Source organism: Schistocerca gregaria, chromosome 3 (assembly GCF_023897955.1).
Source record: "Schistocerca gregaria isolate iqSchGreg1 chromosome 3, iqSchGreg1.2, whole genome shotgun sequence".
Taxonomy (NCBI): domain Eukaryota; kingdom Metazoa; phylum Arthropoda; class Insecta; order Orthoptera; family Acrididae; genus Schistocerca; species Schistocerca gregaria.
Genome location: NC_064922.1, coordinates 668,216,099 through 668,232,626, shown reverse-complemented (window position 1 = coordinate 668,232,626; position 16,528 = coordinate 668,216,099). Strand labels below are relative to the sequence as shown.

Here is a 16,528-nt window from a genome sequence, read left to right as displayed (position 1 = left end):
GGAATGCTGCCTTAACATTTTGCTCAACCTTTTCACACATTAGCCTTTTGTTTTCTAATGTGATTTAGGATAATTTACGCGTTAATACGTTAATTTGGTGGTCTATAACGTCTTGACGCTATGTTAGATGTTCAACGCTTTCACCAATTCTATTTGTGCAGTTAATTTTCGTTCCGTCTCTTCGGCCTGATCTTTGAGTTCCTTAGTCTTCGCCTCTATCCGCTGCTCTAATTCGGAAAAACTGTCTTGTAACTGCTGCTTAATCTCAGTCTGGACTAATTTCCTCTCTTCTTGAATTTGAGTGACTGTCACTAACTGTGCTTTAATATCGGTTTTCAGATTTTCCTGAGCTTCAGTAACTGAGGCTAATTTCATATTCAAGTCATTTTGCCCTTCAGTAACTGAGGCAGATTTTGCATTAATGTCGGTTTGCAAAGTATTCATGCTCTCGGTTATCATCTGCATCTGTCTCATGATAATTACCAATGGCTCTAATCCCTGCTGCGTACGTGCTGTTACACCCGCAGTCGTGTCTACAGGGCGTTCTGTAGCCATCGGTCCTACAACACTTCTTACTGCTTCATCATTATAAGTGCTAACAGCTGAGGGCTGATGCGTGCTGCTTTGCTCTGCTTGACCCATCCTAAACATTGCCCTAGTTAAAACCCTATAAATGTTCAACTGTCACTATATGTAACTCCCTTCACACAACAGTACTTCTGTGTCTAATTTCTTAATGTACGTATACACATAAATTCAACTGGGACAGGTCAATCAAAACACTTCCTACATCTAACATGAACACAAATAATCAATATTCAAATATCAAAGAACACTAAGCAGAAAAGAGGATACTTCAACTGTACTAGCAAGCTTTAATAATAAAAATATAGATCTAGCCTCTGCTCTGCTCCCAGCGTGCTGTCTTTCGGCATTATTTGTGGATCCAATTATATCACCCGCAAGACTTTCCTCTCTTTTCCAAGCGTCCGTTAAGTTAGCTCGTTGTAGTTGACATGAAACAGAGATCAAAATTATTTTAGCAACGTCCGAAAACGTGTCCTGTCACAGATTGGCCATTTTAACATTTTAAATGTTCAGATAATGAGTTGTCGTCTCTATAATATAAGAATAGATGATCAATGCAGCTAGCCGCTATCTCTGTCTAATGTCTTGTCTGTATAGACGCGTATGTGTTGTCTTTAAGATCCCTTCACCTTCACACATAAGTCTATACAGTAAAGTAAGGCCCTCCCAGTTCTTCGCTGATCCCTGATAAGACAGGCGAAAAATTAGACTAATGGAGGATTATTAGTATTATCTCTATTTTCATTCGCTCTTTCTCTTTCTCTCCTTTATCTATGTATAGTTTTCAATATAAGATTTCATTACGTGACAAAAAGAATCAGCCAAATAGAATCTTTGGTGGAGTCCTTCGTCTTGGTAATCAGCGGCTGGCTTGCTGTAAGAAATCTTTACATTTACTATTACTGTTAAACACTGCAGTCAGTCGGGAGAATCAATCTTTTGGACAATTTGCTCTATTTCCTAAAGATTGAGAATTCCAGATGTGTACGAAGCCTTTTTGGACGATTGAACACAGACTCAGTGATTGCTGGCTCTCTTCGACACAGCGGAAACTTCCCCACTAATTACAGGGCCAACGTGATCAACAAATGATTCAGAAAACAAACTCATTCGTTCATTCACTCCAGAACAAAAAAGTCACAAACCTTATTTATGGAGGAAATCGTGTATTAAATCCATCTCCATTACAAGTCGAGATCTCCGGTGATTCCACGTCTTAGTTATTTTCCTTTTACAGTCTCTTTCTCTTCAAAACAAGCCGCCAACGGCACAAATGTTAATTGGCTCGCTTTAGCGAGAAGAAAAGCAGAATATGTATCTCTCCGAAACACGCCAATCCCTCAGCAGGTACTGCAGAAGCTGTCCTAGTTACCACTCTAACAAACATGGAGAATGCATATTCGTATCTCTGTTATCTCAAAGAATAAACGCTCTAGAAAATACTTGGGCGGCCACGAGCTGTCGCGGCATATATTACGAGAAAATCAGATCAGATAACGTTTCCAAAGTGAATGAATGTGGATGGTTTGATTGAAAATGATTAATTGGTGCGTGGTTGAGGGTATTTGCTGTGAGGACATTACAACTGTATTCAGTATTTTGTGGGCTGAATCTATGTTGCTCACAGTATGTTTATTCTTATCGAAATGCTTACTGAACGTGGAGGTACCGCGTAATACATTTTTTAAACCAGTCACTCAACGTCCGGCCAGCTTGTCCATGCGACCTCATTCTGTTCTATATACCTCTGATCTTGCAAACTGATTTATTCTGTCACTACTGTGACATTAATGTACAGGCAGCATTGACTTGTGAATGCATTTCCGCGCCAACGGCTTTAGTTTATGTGTAATCTGTGTGCTATAACAGCGTTTTATAAAGATTTACGTAAATTATTTTAACATTGCTAATGTTTCATGTAATTTTCACGACATACAGAGCTTCAAACTCTTATGGTGCTACTGTATATCTACAGTTAAAATTCCTGTTTTTGACCATGACATTTACACATGTCTAAGGATTTTAAAATCTGACATGTGTGAAGCAAAATGTAAGTGATGTTTTATTTGCAACATTTTTGTAATTTACAGCTGCCTACGTGACATGTTTGTCTAGTTCTGTATATACAAGTACTCTCTGTGCGTCAATTTTGTATTATTTTTAGCTTTTGCAGTATACATGAAAATGGCCCAAAGGGCGCAATTTGCCTTAGTAAAATAAATAATATCTACAGTCAACAGCGAATATGGCGGTATTTCTCCTTCTTCAAACAGTAATGTTACTTTTGTTCATATTTAAATTGCTTCAATCTTTTTCATGTTTTAGTCACTTATCCAAAACGTGTAATATATCTCGTAACTTCGTTATAGAATGACGTGGTTCATATATTACAAGCGACTCCAGAAATTTGCACCACTATTTATCTAACACACCTCTTCTTTGAGCGTACGAAGAATCTCAACTAGATTGTGAACAGGGGTGGGGGGAGAGGGGGGTTGGAGGAGTGGTCGACGACGTCGACGATTCTTGTTAGTTTCATGGAAGGGGAATTTTTTAATACCCTAAAAATAAAACTTCGAAGCCGTTGAAGAACTATGTCAACAACCACAAGAGTACTACCTATTCATAATAGGCACCTACTTCCCCAGATATACAGGGTGAAGAAAAATTCGGTGCACTCGGACTTCTCAGCACGATTCCTTGTATACTAGCAATACAAAAATTTCTGTCACAAAATTTCATCGTATGCATATTTCTGGCAGTAATTGGACATTTCAGATCGGCAGTCGCGTAACATTGTAATGACATGTACCACAACTTCTTCTGTAAGCATAAACGAGTAGCATTGTGCACTTGGAATAGTTTATTGCGTTTGGAGTTAGCATGTGTGAGGTCGAGGGAAGGAGTTTGATGGAAGCATTTTCATTTCTATTGGCTAAATGTAGTTTGCGTGGTACGATAAATAGCATCTTAATCGCCATACAGCAATTGTAGTCCGTCTTCTACAAACAAAAATTCGCCCTTACGCACTTTGAAAACAGAAATGGAAGTAGAATCGTTTTCATTGGTCAGCTTTGAAAAAAGCCTTTTGCAAGTCGTTGACGCGAACTATTTCCCACCACTGCATCTACTAGATTACAAACCGGTTTTCTGCGTACCGGTTCCCCATGATCCCGTCGATTAGAATAAGCTATTATTGTTTCTACATTTCCGTTTATTACATTTAATGAGGGCCTGACAATTGCAAATACCATTTGTATGTATAACCACCATGGAACCACTGATTATGCCTTTCTGCAGTGAGTCTCGTAAGCACCAGCTGTTGAGTATCTCCATGCGTTACTGTTGTTATTAACATTATCGTTATTATTAGTACTATCGTCGATGGAAATGTGGAAACATCACGTCCATTACCGTTAGGGAAACAGCGTAATTCGAAAACGAACATTTCGCAGCAGTGTCGGGATGAATAAAATAGAACAAAAGCTGTAAGAGAGGTGATGCGCGTTAGGTGCAACAGCACCCAGCAACTAATGACGTGTCAATACTGCATGCGCAGTTCGCCAGACAGGGAGTAGTTGCCTAACTCACAAGTGAAACTCAATGCACATTAGTACACGGATCGTATTTTCTTCTTGTGTTATTCCAAAACAGCTACAACATGTATGGCATACACAGGCGATGAACGTGTGGGTATTCTTCTAGTCTTTTGTGCAGCTAATAAGTGAGCTGTTATTGCCGCCCGTGAATATGTTTCTAGATATCCTGGACGCCATCATCTATTTCGTCGTCCACGGACTCGCCGTACTGCAGCTACTGAGAAAACTGTTCTGGAGGTCATGCACCAAGAACCCAGTGCATCACACGTAACAATCAGATACGTGTCTCGCAACGTACCATCGTCAATGTGCTGCACTAGCATTGGATGCAAACCTATTATTATTCATTTACCCAACACCTGCATCCTGCGGACCGCCGTTTGCGGATGCAGTTCTGTGAATGGTTCCAACAACGACTCCATTAATACTGAAATATGCTAGGATGAAGCAGCGTTCAATCGTGAGGCTGTCTTCAATATGCACAATGTCCACCACTAGTGTGATGTTAACCCACACGTCATCCGTGACGGGGGATATCAAGATCGCTTTGGTATCAACGTCAGGTCCGGAATATTGGGAGGCAGGAGTTTAGGTCCCCACTTGTTGCCTGGCCGGTTGATTGCATGAAGGTATCACGCGTTGCTCTCAAACTATTTGCCTGACGCTATGCAAGATGTCGCTTCACGTTCGTCAGAGATTATGGTTCCATCACGATGGTGCACCTCCACACTTTGGAACTGATGTGCGACAGCATTTGGCTAGAATGATTCTAGGGAAATTGCTCGGACTGAGAGACCCAGTTATTTGGCCTGTACTTTCAACTGACCTGAAACCCCTGGATTTCTTCTTATGGGAACACTTGACGGAGCGCGTTTTTTCTACTAGTCCGACACACGTGGAAGATCTTAAAGAGGGTGTTCACGTTGCTCTCTTATCTGTGGATGCACCTATGTTACCAAGAGTCCAGACCTTTATGATTCTGATAGTCGCCCAATGTTTGGACGGGCAAGGGGGCCTCTTGGAGGATCTACTCTGAGGTCAAAGTATTCCTTTACAAACGTCATGTCGTCATTAATTGTAAATTATTATTGTCACTGCTTGCTAATGTGTTACATCTGAGCGGACGTAGTGCATGAGTTACTAAACTGTGCAGTCATCTTTGACACCTCGAAACAGATATTTTTCCTGTAGTTATTCTGTCCTACGATAGCCCATTTGTTTAAGCTTTCTGTTTCTGACTTGTCTGACAACGTTTTTGTTAAATTAACCGTCATAGTACACTGTTCTATGTAAAGGGCTAAAGAAACAATGTATAGCACAGTATTGTATGGATGAATGAAACTGGCAAATGAAAACAAATGCTTCTCGACCCAGAACTGAACTCTCGACATCTTGCTTTTTAACCCGAAACACTATCAAAGTGTTGCCAGAATGCCAATCTTGCACGTCCATCTACTGCCGGAAATATACGAAGGAAAATGTTTTGTGAAAGACATTTTTGTATCATCAGTACGCGATGAATCGCACTGCGAAGACCCAGTGTACCAATTTTTCTTTGCCCTGTATATAACTTACAGGGTGTAGTTTATTGGCTTCTATCTAGGACTGCGCCGAGCAAAACCACCAGCTTGCAACCTGAAGAAAAAAGAGGTACAAGCCATTAAGAATCTCAACGCCGACAAGAGTATATTGGTATTGCCTGCCGATAAGGGGAATGCGACCGTTCTAATGAAGACCGAAGTTTATGAGCAAAAGATCCGAAACCTATTAGATCCGAAGTCGTACCGAAAAATAAGCGCAGATGAGGCTCAGCGTATCACACGGAATACGAATCGATTAATTAAGGCGTCTCCTCTGCCGGCAGACATAGAGAGAAACCTACGTAATACAGAAGCCATACCACCTCGGCTATATGGATTTCCCAAGACCCATAAGAGCAACGTTCCATTAAGACCGATTGTTAGAGAACCTCGCTCCCCAACGTATAAACTGGCAAAACACTTGGCCTCTCTGCTCCAGCCACACGTGGTGAAAACCGACACATATATAAAGGACTCAGGACATTTCATTGAGAAGCTGAAGAAACCGAAACTTGCACCAAACGACATCCTGCTCAGCTTTGATGTTGTTTCTTTGTTTACGAAAGTGCCACTAAGTGACGCTCTGGAGCACATCGGTTCCACTTTCCCGCAAGACATCAAAAAGCTCTTACATGCATGTTTCATCACGAGCTATTTCTACAAACAGCTGAATGGCGATTTCTACAAACAGCTGCGAGGCGTCGCCATGGGTAGTCCTTTTAGTTCAGTGGTAGCCAACTTCTTCATGGAAAAATTCGAAGCATAGGCACTGGACGTAGCGACTTGCAAATTTAAGGTGTGGTACAGATACGTCGATGATACTTTCGTTGTATGGAGCCATGGTGAAGAACAGCTCGTCGACTTCCTAAGACACTTGAACAGCCTCCTTGCCAACATAAAGTTTACCATGGAAGTAGGAAAGGACAAAAAACTGCCATTTGTAGATGTGGTGGTCACAAGGGATGGCGAAAACCTGGGACACAGCGTGTATCGAAAACCAAGACATACGGACCGATACATGCACAAACTATCAAACCACTACCCGAGCCAGAAAAGAGGCATGATTAATACGCTCGTAACGCGAGCAGGACGAATATGTCGGCCGCAGCACCTCAGGCGCGAAATGCAACATCTGGAAAGTGTTCTGAGGAGCAATGGGTACTCCACAAATTGTATTAGAAGTGTAACAGAGCCAAGCACTCGGTGAAGTAAGGAATCAGAAAAAGAAATGTCGAATACGGCCTTTCTGCCATACAATCCCAGAGTGACGGACAGAATCGGCCGTATAGTGCGCAAACCTGGCGTAAAGACGATTTTCAAACCGACAAGGAAGATTAAAGAGTATCGTAGACCGGAAAAGGAAAAAAAGGAACCCACTTGCAATGTCGGGAATATATCGTATACCATGCACATGCAGAAAAGTTTATGTTAGAATGACTGGACGATCGATCAACACCAGGATCAAAGAAGATAAGCGACATTGCAGGTTGGGGTAGGTGGAGAAATCGGCCGTGGCAGAGCACGCACTGAGTGAGACCGACCACTTAATAAAATTCACCGATACCGAAGTTCTGGCTGTAGAGAAGCACTATCACACGCGCTTGTTTCAGAGAAGCTGTAGAAGTACAAAAACACGCGAACTGTTTCAACAAAAAAGAAGAAAGCCTTAAGGTAAACGGATCCTGGCTTCCCGTACTGCAGCGAACGACCGTCGCAGGTAGCAAGAGGAGAACCGCACCGGAAATGACCGTGGAGAAGCCCTCGGACGTTGGCGCGCCAGGTACATTTAGTCTGCGGCCGCGAGCTCGGCTCCAGTTCACCACCGGCAATGGAGGGTGAAACTTTGACAATGCCAGCCACTCGTGCTGGCGAAACGTCACTAAAATCATTAGATGAACGTCGGCCGAAGGACCCAAGATAGATGCCAATAGGCAGTTTGTCAACAAATGGCCACGTAAGCCTTAACAATTTTGTAGAGTGTAGTTTACTTGGAATCTGTAAATATTATTAGGTTGCCAGGCAGGTAGCTTCGCAGACAAGCGATTACTTCCCGTATTCACAATTCTAGAATATCCACAGGAAAATCATCACGACTTTAGGCTCCGCGTTCTGTCTATGATGGGGCAGACGGGACCACCGACAGCCGTGTTATCTCCTGCCAAAGGCGTCACTGCATGCTGTATGAAGAGGCGTGTGGCCAGCACAATGCACACCCGGGCGTCGCTGGCTTTTTTGATCTTGCACTCGGTACGTCTCTTTCAAGTAGCTCCTGAACTGACACTTAGAGCACTCAAGGAAAAGTCCATGGGAGTACCAGGAGTCAAATTCAAAACCTGCGCATAGCAGCGAAACACGGTGGTAACTAAACTACGAAGATGGCATGTTACGACTTTCACGCCGATATTTTCACTTGCAAGGAGAATAGCGGCGCACGACAAAATATTGGATATTTAAAATTCATCACTCTTTGCTAAACTACAGGGACTGGACAAAAACATGAAAACATCATGAGGAATGTGTCTTGAACATCTATGTGGATGCTAAGCCTGCAAGTAGCACTGTTTTGTTTGACGACTATCATCACCTATTCGGTGTCCTCGTTACGTTGCTGGTGCCAGCCGCGGTGAGAACAGTGTTCTGTGAAGTTGTGAGTGCTTTATCTGTGAACTAGATTCGAACGTGGATATTGTGTCGGTGCCCATATGACAGGTGCCTCTGTAACTAAGCTGCAGTGTTTGGTGTTTCAAGAGACAGCATATCGAAGATTTACACCTCACACAGCGGAAGCGGAAAAACATCATCCGCGAAGTCAAACCGTCGAAGAAAAGCCTGTGTTGAGTAATGCCGAAGGACGAATAGTAACGAGAAAGAAGTGGACGACTGCTGAAAAAGTCACTACAGAACTGAATGTGGCATTCGCGTGACTGTCAGCACTAAATCAACCCGAAGGGATCTCCGTGAGCAAGGATCAGGAATTCCGAAACAGCTCATAAGTAATGAAAATACCCATAACAGGAAAACTTGGTGCCAAAGTACCTTGACTATTGGGCAATGAAAGAACGTCGTTTGGTAGAATGAGGCTTGTTTTACGCCATTTCCAACTTCAGGCTAAGTTTACGTCCCAGCAGTGAAACATGATGGGGTTCGGTGATGATTTCGGCAGTCATATTGTGGGGCTCCATGGGCCCCATGGTTACTCTACAATGCTGCATTACTGCGAAGGGTTGTGTGACCATTTTGGCTGATCGGATTCTACCAATGAAGAAACGTTTGTTCCACAATAGTGGTGCTGTGTTCCACGACGACACGGCTCCAGTTCACAGACTGTGCACTGTGCAGCATTAGGTTTGTAAGCAAGGTGCGTTGTAGCTTCTCCTCAGGCCAATACGGACAGAGGGGCCCAATATTATTGAGCCTATATGGCGTACTTTGGAGAAAAAGGTGCTTGATCACTATCTACCTCCATCATCATTATCCTAACTTGCGGGAAAGATGGTATGATTCCCTTGAGAACGTTACAAGACCTGTATTTATCCTTTCCGAGACGACTGGAACACGTCTTCAATGAAAACACTTTTTCTTCATTGTATTAGGTATGGTAATTCGCTGCGCTTTTGTTTCCATATCATTGTCCATCCCATAAATATCTTCTACGCCAGTGAAGATACATATTTTGGTTGAATTTTAATTTTCTTATAAGACTCTATGTTTACTTTGGCAAGTGGCCGCTTCTTGTAACTATAACACAGCAACAAAACGTGTTTAGCCGTTCATGTTGCAACAGGTACAACTCAGTGACAACTGAGCTGCATCATCTGCGTCTAAAGTACGGTACAGCTCCTACTTATGTCTAAGAAGCTTATGTATCTTCTCGCAGTGCACCACGGATCTCTAAGGCGGCTGAACTCACGGCACTAGATACTCTTTTAAAGGGTTTGGGAATGGTGGGTCGATAATGAATGTCTACGTCTAAGGACACCATCCTTTAAAAAAAAAATATTTTTGTAATTCAGTGAATAAATGAACACCTACCTCATTCTGCTTTTATTCATACGAAGTTATCTGAAATTGAATGAATATTTTTGAAGCACCCAGCAATTTCAAGATTTCACGACAAATGTCTCTGGGCCGACTTGTTACTAGTCAGTACCCATCTCATGGTCTGGCTTCCTTGAAACTGATACTAAACCGACACGTCCGTCTGCGCATCTGTGCAGTGTGCGAGTTCGTTTTGCGATAATGATTACTATTTTGTCTGGGCTGGTAATAAAGGGAGAAGGGCACCTAACCTCCCCTTGCTCCGTTTTACATGAATGTACTTCTGTGGGTCGTTAACTCTGTTACGGATTATAGCTGTTATGAAAAATATCTGTTCTCGACAGATGACGAGGTTGTCAACTTCGCTCATGCAAATTCCACAGTTGGTTATGTTAAAAGTGTTTGAGATTCTGAGTAGGCTTAAGAAAAATCAGTCCTAAGTTATTAGTGACTGTGAAATGCACATCATCTGAGATAGCCACGTACGGCAAACAATAACCATAATCCAGAATGCGGTTTTCACTCTGCAGCGGAGTGTGCGCTGATATGAAACTTCCTGGCAGATTAAAACTGTGTGCCCGACCGAGACTCGAACTCGGGACTTTTGCCTTTCGCGGGCAAGTGCTCTACCATCTGAGCAACCGAAGCACGACTCACGCCGTGTACTCAGAGCTTTACTTCTGCCAGTATCTCGTCTCCTACCTTCCAAACTTTACAGAAGCTCTCCTGCGAACCTTGCAGAACTAGCACTCCTGTATGGAAGGATATAGTTGAAACATGGCTTAGCCACAGCCTGGGGGATGTTTCCAGAATGAGATTTTCACTCTGAAATGGAGTGTGCGCTGGTATGAAACTTCCTGGCAGATTAAAAATGTGTGTCCGACCGAGACTCGAACTCGGGACCTTTGCCTTTCGCGGGCAAGTGCTCTACCAATGATTATTAATTGTTACAAAATATTGTACTTTGAATGTCTTGAAAATTATAACACATCAGGCAAGGAACACTACTCTCTGCACACACTGACCTGGCCGCAACGGTTTCACCTTGTGAAGCGCAAGTAGTATCCGTGTAATGGTGCTGCCTCGTTGGATGTACTTCGAGTGACTAGTGATCTCACCCTGTCTGTGAATCTGACCGGCATTCCCCAAATGTGAAGAAAGGCACTTCTAGCACGCTGCGCTAAGAATCACTTTTTATTGGTTTAAAAGTATCGATATGCTCAACGAAGATACTCATCGCATACAATAATGACAGGTGAGGTTGGCAACAAGCACTGTATACAACGGTGTGCAAAACTGAAGCGTGGATGTGGCTTTCACATTATGTTTCACTGTCAAGTAACACAGCTCGAAGAAATGGTGCCATCCACACAGAGCTGTTCTAAAAGATTGAATATTTGAAAGAATTGGGTACTGAGATAGAAATAAGTTACACTTCTACTCAAAGATAATAATTACACAAGTTACGGAGACCTATGGTGGCCCCCTGAACATTATAAAAGGAGGGACACAATTCTCGAACGTTTTTTGTCAGACTGATGACCAAAGACGGCAGTGCATGCTCTGTAACGTGCTTCCGTGCTGGCCACAACTTTGGCAAATACTTCTTGCGGTAGGACGTTCCATTCCTCTGCCAGCGCTGCTGTCATGTAGTGGATGATCGTCAAATGGAAATGTCGTGCGACTAGGGCCTCCCGTCAGGTAGACCGTTCGCCGGGTGCAATTCTTTCGATTTGACGCCACTTCAGAGACTTGCGCGTCGATGGGGATGAAATGATGATGAGCAGGACAACACAACAGCCAGTCCCTGAGGTGAGTAATTCTCCGACGCTGCCGGGAATCGAACCTGGGCCCTTAGGATTGACGTTCTGTCGCCCTGACTACTCAGCTACCGGGGGCGGACGGATGATCGTTGTTGCATGTTCGTATGCTGCATTGCGTTCCCCACCACATTCCACACTTGTTGGAGGGAACAGGTGGTACAGTCTTTCGATGAAGTTGCACGCTGTGACCCATTACAATGAAGTGACAGCCGAATGCACTCCTACAAAGACGCTCATGGGGAAGGAGTACAGTGTCACAATAACATTGACTTATGAGTGTGCCGTGTTCCAATATTTTGAGATCAGTACTCCTAATCAACTTATGCCTCCCCACATCATAACCGCTGGGCCGCCAAAGCTATCCTGGGTTTGTACTCCCACTTGGAGACATATTATGGTACGTGCAGAACCACACTCAGATCGAATCTGCTCTCAACGCAAAAGGACATGAGATCCCACTCCCCACTGATCGAGTTCCTACGATCTTGACACCATGGCAGTCGGTGGCGCCTTTGCGTGGGTATCAAAGCAACACGACAGACTGGTCATCGGGAAAAGAGACCACTCCGATGCAGTTGCTGCGCCACTGTGGAACGTGAGATAGCGTGCCTTATAGTCCTGTTAAATGTTAATGCAATTGCTTCTGCTGTTTGACGTGGATCCCTTGTCGCCTTCCTGCCAGTTGCACAACGTAGCGCTCATCTGTTGGCGTAATTGACCGTGGTCGAGCATCTCCTCTCTTTCGTGCAGCAGTACCTGCAGCTAGAAACGCTCATTACGAATGTGTAACACTTCTGTGAACAATACCGAACTCTTGTGCCACACTTGTTATACTCCGTCCTTCTCTCAGGTTCGAAACGGCTCTTTTTCGTATGAAGTCACCCACCTGTTGTCTCCGAGCTATTTTGTAACGAAGAACACCACTAGAGTGCATTGCAGCTGGTTTTCACACCCTGTCCTTTCCCCGTTCCTTCAGCTTCCTTGTGTTGCAGGTCCAGTCCGGTTTGGCGCTATATTTACGCTGTGCTCATGTCACGTGTTCTGGAATGCGTGACCTCTGGCAAGATTTCCCGCACTTTCATCCATTTCCAACGAGTATTTAATATTTAAGGGGCTATTATATCAGTCTCTAGGTTAGGTTTTGCAGAGCTTTGCATTTATGGGCGAGGTCGAAAGTCATGGACCCCCCCCCCCCCCTCCAGTACACCTCTTGCAATATGCTGATGACACCGCATTTCTCGCCCTCGCTCCTACCCTCCAACGGTCCCAACACCTTCTTCAGAATCACCTTGACCTTTTTGCCGCATGGTGTAACCAGTGGCTCCGGAAAATCAATCCTTCCAAGACCCAGGCAATCATCGTAGGTCGTACTATTTGCTCCTTCCGGCTCCTGGATTTTTCCCTTACCATCTGCACCCATCCTGTCCGCATCACCTCCACACTCACCTACCTTGGCCTCACCATTGACCATCACCTCAACTGGATTCCTCATCTCTGCTCCATCCAATCCAAAGCCCACAACTGCCTGCACCCATCTACCATCCTCTGCACCTCCTAATCCTTAAACTATCCCATCCTCTGTTATGCCAGTCTCGCCTGAAGTTCCGCCCCTCCCAAATTCTATAAGTCTCTCCAGATCCTTGAGCATCATGCACTTCGCCTCGCCTTCCATCCCCCAAGCGGATCCTCTATGATCTCATTCCTTTCCCCCAGCTGCTCCTATTCCTCGAACATATCTGCACACTCTACACCTCCCGCCACCTTGATCCCCCTCACCCCCTGGTTGCTCCTCTCCTCTCCCATCCCTGCCCCCCTGCCACATCTTCACTGTTGTCTCCCCCTACCCTCCATCTCTCCACCCTTCCTTTCCAAAGGTGGCTTCCATCAACCCCCCTCCCGGATGATGCCATCTCTCCCACCATCTCTCCCTCCTATCAACTGTGATCCTCGTCCCCCTCTTTTCCTCAATCCTTTTCCTGGGCTCCCTCTTCCCCTCCTTCCATCCTGTGTTTTTTCCCACCTAACCTCTCCCTATCTCCCTTCTCCCCACCCCTAAGTCCTTTTGTATTCTCCACCTCTGCCTTCCCCACTCACTGTCGTGTGTGCTCAGCACCCCCCACCCCTCTTATGGGTGCTCATCCTCCATTGGCTCCTTTCCTCCCTCCCCCCTTAGGTTTTCCTCTCCTTCCTCCTTTTTTTTATTTTTGCATCATCTGTCCATTTTCCCCCTACCTGCTCTTGGCTGGGGTATGTCATAATTGTGCCAACTTTTTAGTGTGGTGTTTAAGTGAGTGTTCAGTGTTGTGCATCTTTCCAAAGAGTTGCGAACAGAACTCATGCTGTCACTGGGTGTGAATTTTATATCTCTTACGAACAGAAACCAGACTGTCGCCGTGTTTTGTAATTGTCTGTCTATCATTTTTCTCCTTCCTGTGTATTTTATTGGCATCGACCCTTTGTTTTATGTTTTAAGTTCCACAATTTTCTGCCAATTTACCTTTAAGTCACCGATTTTATCGCCAACTTTTGTTATTTATAATCGTGATCTTTTTAAAACAAATTATGTAGGCTGAAGAGCAGCGTACTAAGCTGCTGCCTCGCCTTCCGTATACACCTCCCGTCCCTCACGTGGATCCACTATGACCTCATTCCTTTCCCCCATGTGCTCCTGTTCCTCGAACATATCCACATACTCTACATCACCCGCTGCCTTGATCCCTCTCACCCCATAGTTGCTCCTCTCCTCTCCCATCCCCGCCCCCTGCCACTTCTTCACTGCTGTGTCCCACGTACCCTCCATCTCTACACCCTCCATCTCCTTTTCCAAGGTGGTTTCTATCAACTCCCCCTCCCAGATGAAGCCCTCTCTCCCTCTATGTATCCCTCCTATCAACTCTGATCCTCATCACCCCTTCAGGGGGAATGGAAACTCAATAAAGGGAAAAAAATCGTGATCCCTCTTGCGATTACTACGGAGGCAGCTGCTCTCGACAGTGCTGTTAGTGTTACAGCGCGGCTGGCGGCCGCCACTGTTGCAGAGAACGCGTCGCGGTGGTGCCACGCGAACGGCACGTGGGACGGCTACAGCAACTACTCGCTGTGCCGCGACCTCAGCCAGCTGCCGGCCGCGGACCGCGTCGAGGTGGCGACGGCGCTCTACTACGCCGGCTACACGCTGTCGCTCGTCGCCCTCTCCGTCGCCGTCTGCATCTTCCTCTACTTCAAGTAAGTCGCTCACTACCGTCTGCACGGCGATCAACAGTCCGTACAGGGCAACGCTTTAGTACCCCGGGATTCCAGAAGGTAGTACATGAGGATAACACGTCGTATAGAAAATAACCAAAAAGTTGTGGATGGAGCATCTCTCCAGGTTCAGTTTAGTAATACGCACCGTGACGAAGCTGCACAAGCCACCCAGTAAACAGAGATCCAAACTGGGGAGCTATGGCGCCAGTGATTTCCAAGCACACACTGACTTTTGCGCATCAGTAACGGTGCACGTACAGAGAGCCTGTTATGGAGGTAAAACTTGGAGAGACACTCTATCCACCACATTGTTTCTATTTTCTGCATGTCTTGTGTTTGTCACACAATGATCTTCTGAAAGCCTAGAGATACGTATCATTCTATACGGAAAGGTGTACTCACTGTGGATTTGTAAAGTCCTTCTCAAACCTACTTGGCACTGCGGCGGCACGGTTCCTTCCGTCCCTTTTTACGACGAACCTGCACCGACCTTATAACACTACCGTCTGCTACTGCTATACCATGACCTTGAAGTCGAAGGCAGGTAGTGAAACAAAACTAGCTTGTTAAAGCAATTATGGTATAAAGCAACAGAGCAGTGTCACCCTCCGAAAGGAATTTTGCTATGTTGACCGTGTTGCACCTAACGGAGTTGGCTTATCCGAAGTGAAAGTCAGAATTACGGAAATATTTGAACAGTAATAAACAATATTTTTGACTAGCTATACTGTTTAAAGAATAAGGAAAACGGTCGCCTGCCTAATTAGACAAAAGGAAGGTTAACGTTCTCGTTTCAGAAAGTAGGTACGAGTAACTTTAACGGACAAACACAACATAGACTTGGCCACACGGGAGTGCAATGAACTCTGACGCCTACATATGTTTACTGTAAGATTGAAGCTAATAGCTAGAGCAGCACAGACTATTTGCAAATATATAACAGATACCGAAACAACTATTACTTTCAGGGCTTGTTCAAACTGAATGGTCTTTGTAACATTACTATTAATATTCACCGCAGGATCATAAACTGGACATAGGTAAAGTCTCCCTCAGTTAAGTACTTTACTATTTAAAATGAAAGTTAATTGGAGTCCACTAACAGGTTGCATCATACTGTCTTTTGAATAAAGAATTTATGGTTTTCATAAATAGTGGTCTACCCGTTACTTGTTACCTAGCATTAGCACAATAGACAAACTGTGAATCCTGTCATACGATTAATATGCACTTCCAATACACAAGAGAGTCAAACACTTAGCAATCATGAACATATAATTTTCTACGATTGCAGTTTTCCACTCTTACTACAGTGAAACACAGTGTTGACAAAATTGCAAGAAACTGACTCACCTTTTAGAATTTACTGCAGGCAGCAACGTGATCATTTACTAAGCAAAACTTTATAAGCCTCAGTTTTAAGAGCTTTCAATCTTTAAAAGAAACTGCAAATTGTCTTTATTACCACAGTCTTCAACTTGCAAGTAAATGATTAAATTGGAGACTTTGAAACTCCACAAAACTTTAAATTAGACTGTTTCCATCCATGGGAGGCTTCCACAAGACTACATTTACTACCTCCCACAATTTTACTAAATCCACACTAAATATGAATGCTACTTTCTTACCAAAGATCAAACAAGATTATTTAATG

The 16,528-nt window shown here is 44.3% G+C and overlaps 1 protein-coding gene across 2 annotated transcripts in view; it reads left to right on the top strand.

Annotated features, from left to right (window-relative positions):
- LOC126354714 (diuretic hormone receptor-like) overlaps window positions 1-16,528 on the top strand; it is a 1,166,839-nt gene that overhangs the window by 909,083 nt on the left and 241,228 nt on the right. For both annotated transcript variants that reach the window (XM_050004564.1, XM_050004563.1), the window contains exon 6: window positions 14,667-14,853. In XM_050004564.1, coding sequence (XP_049860521.1) covers window positions 14,667-14,853 — 187 coding nt within the window. The remainder of the gene's footprint in view (window positions 1-14,666; window positions 14,854-16,528) is intronic.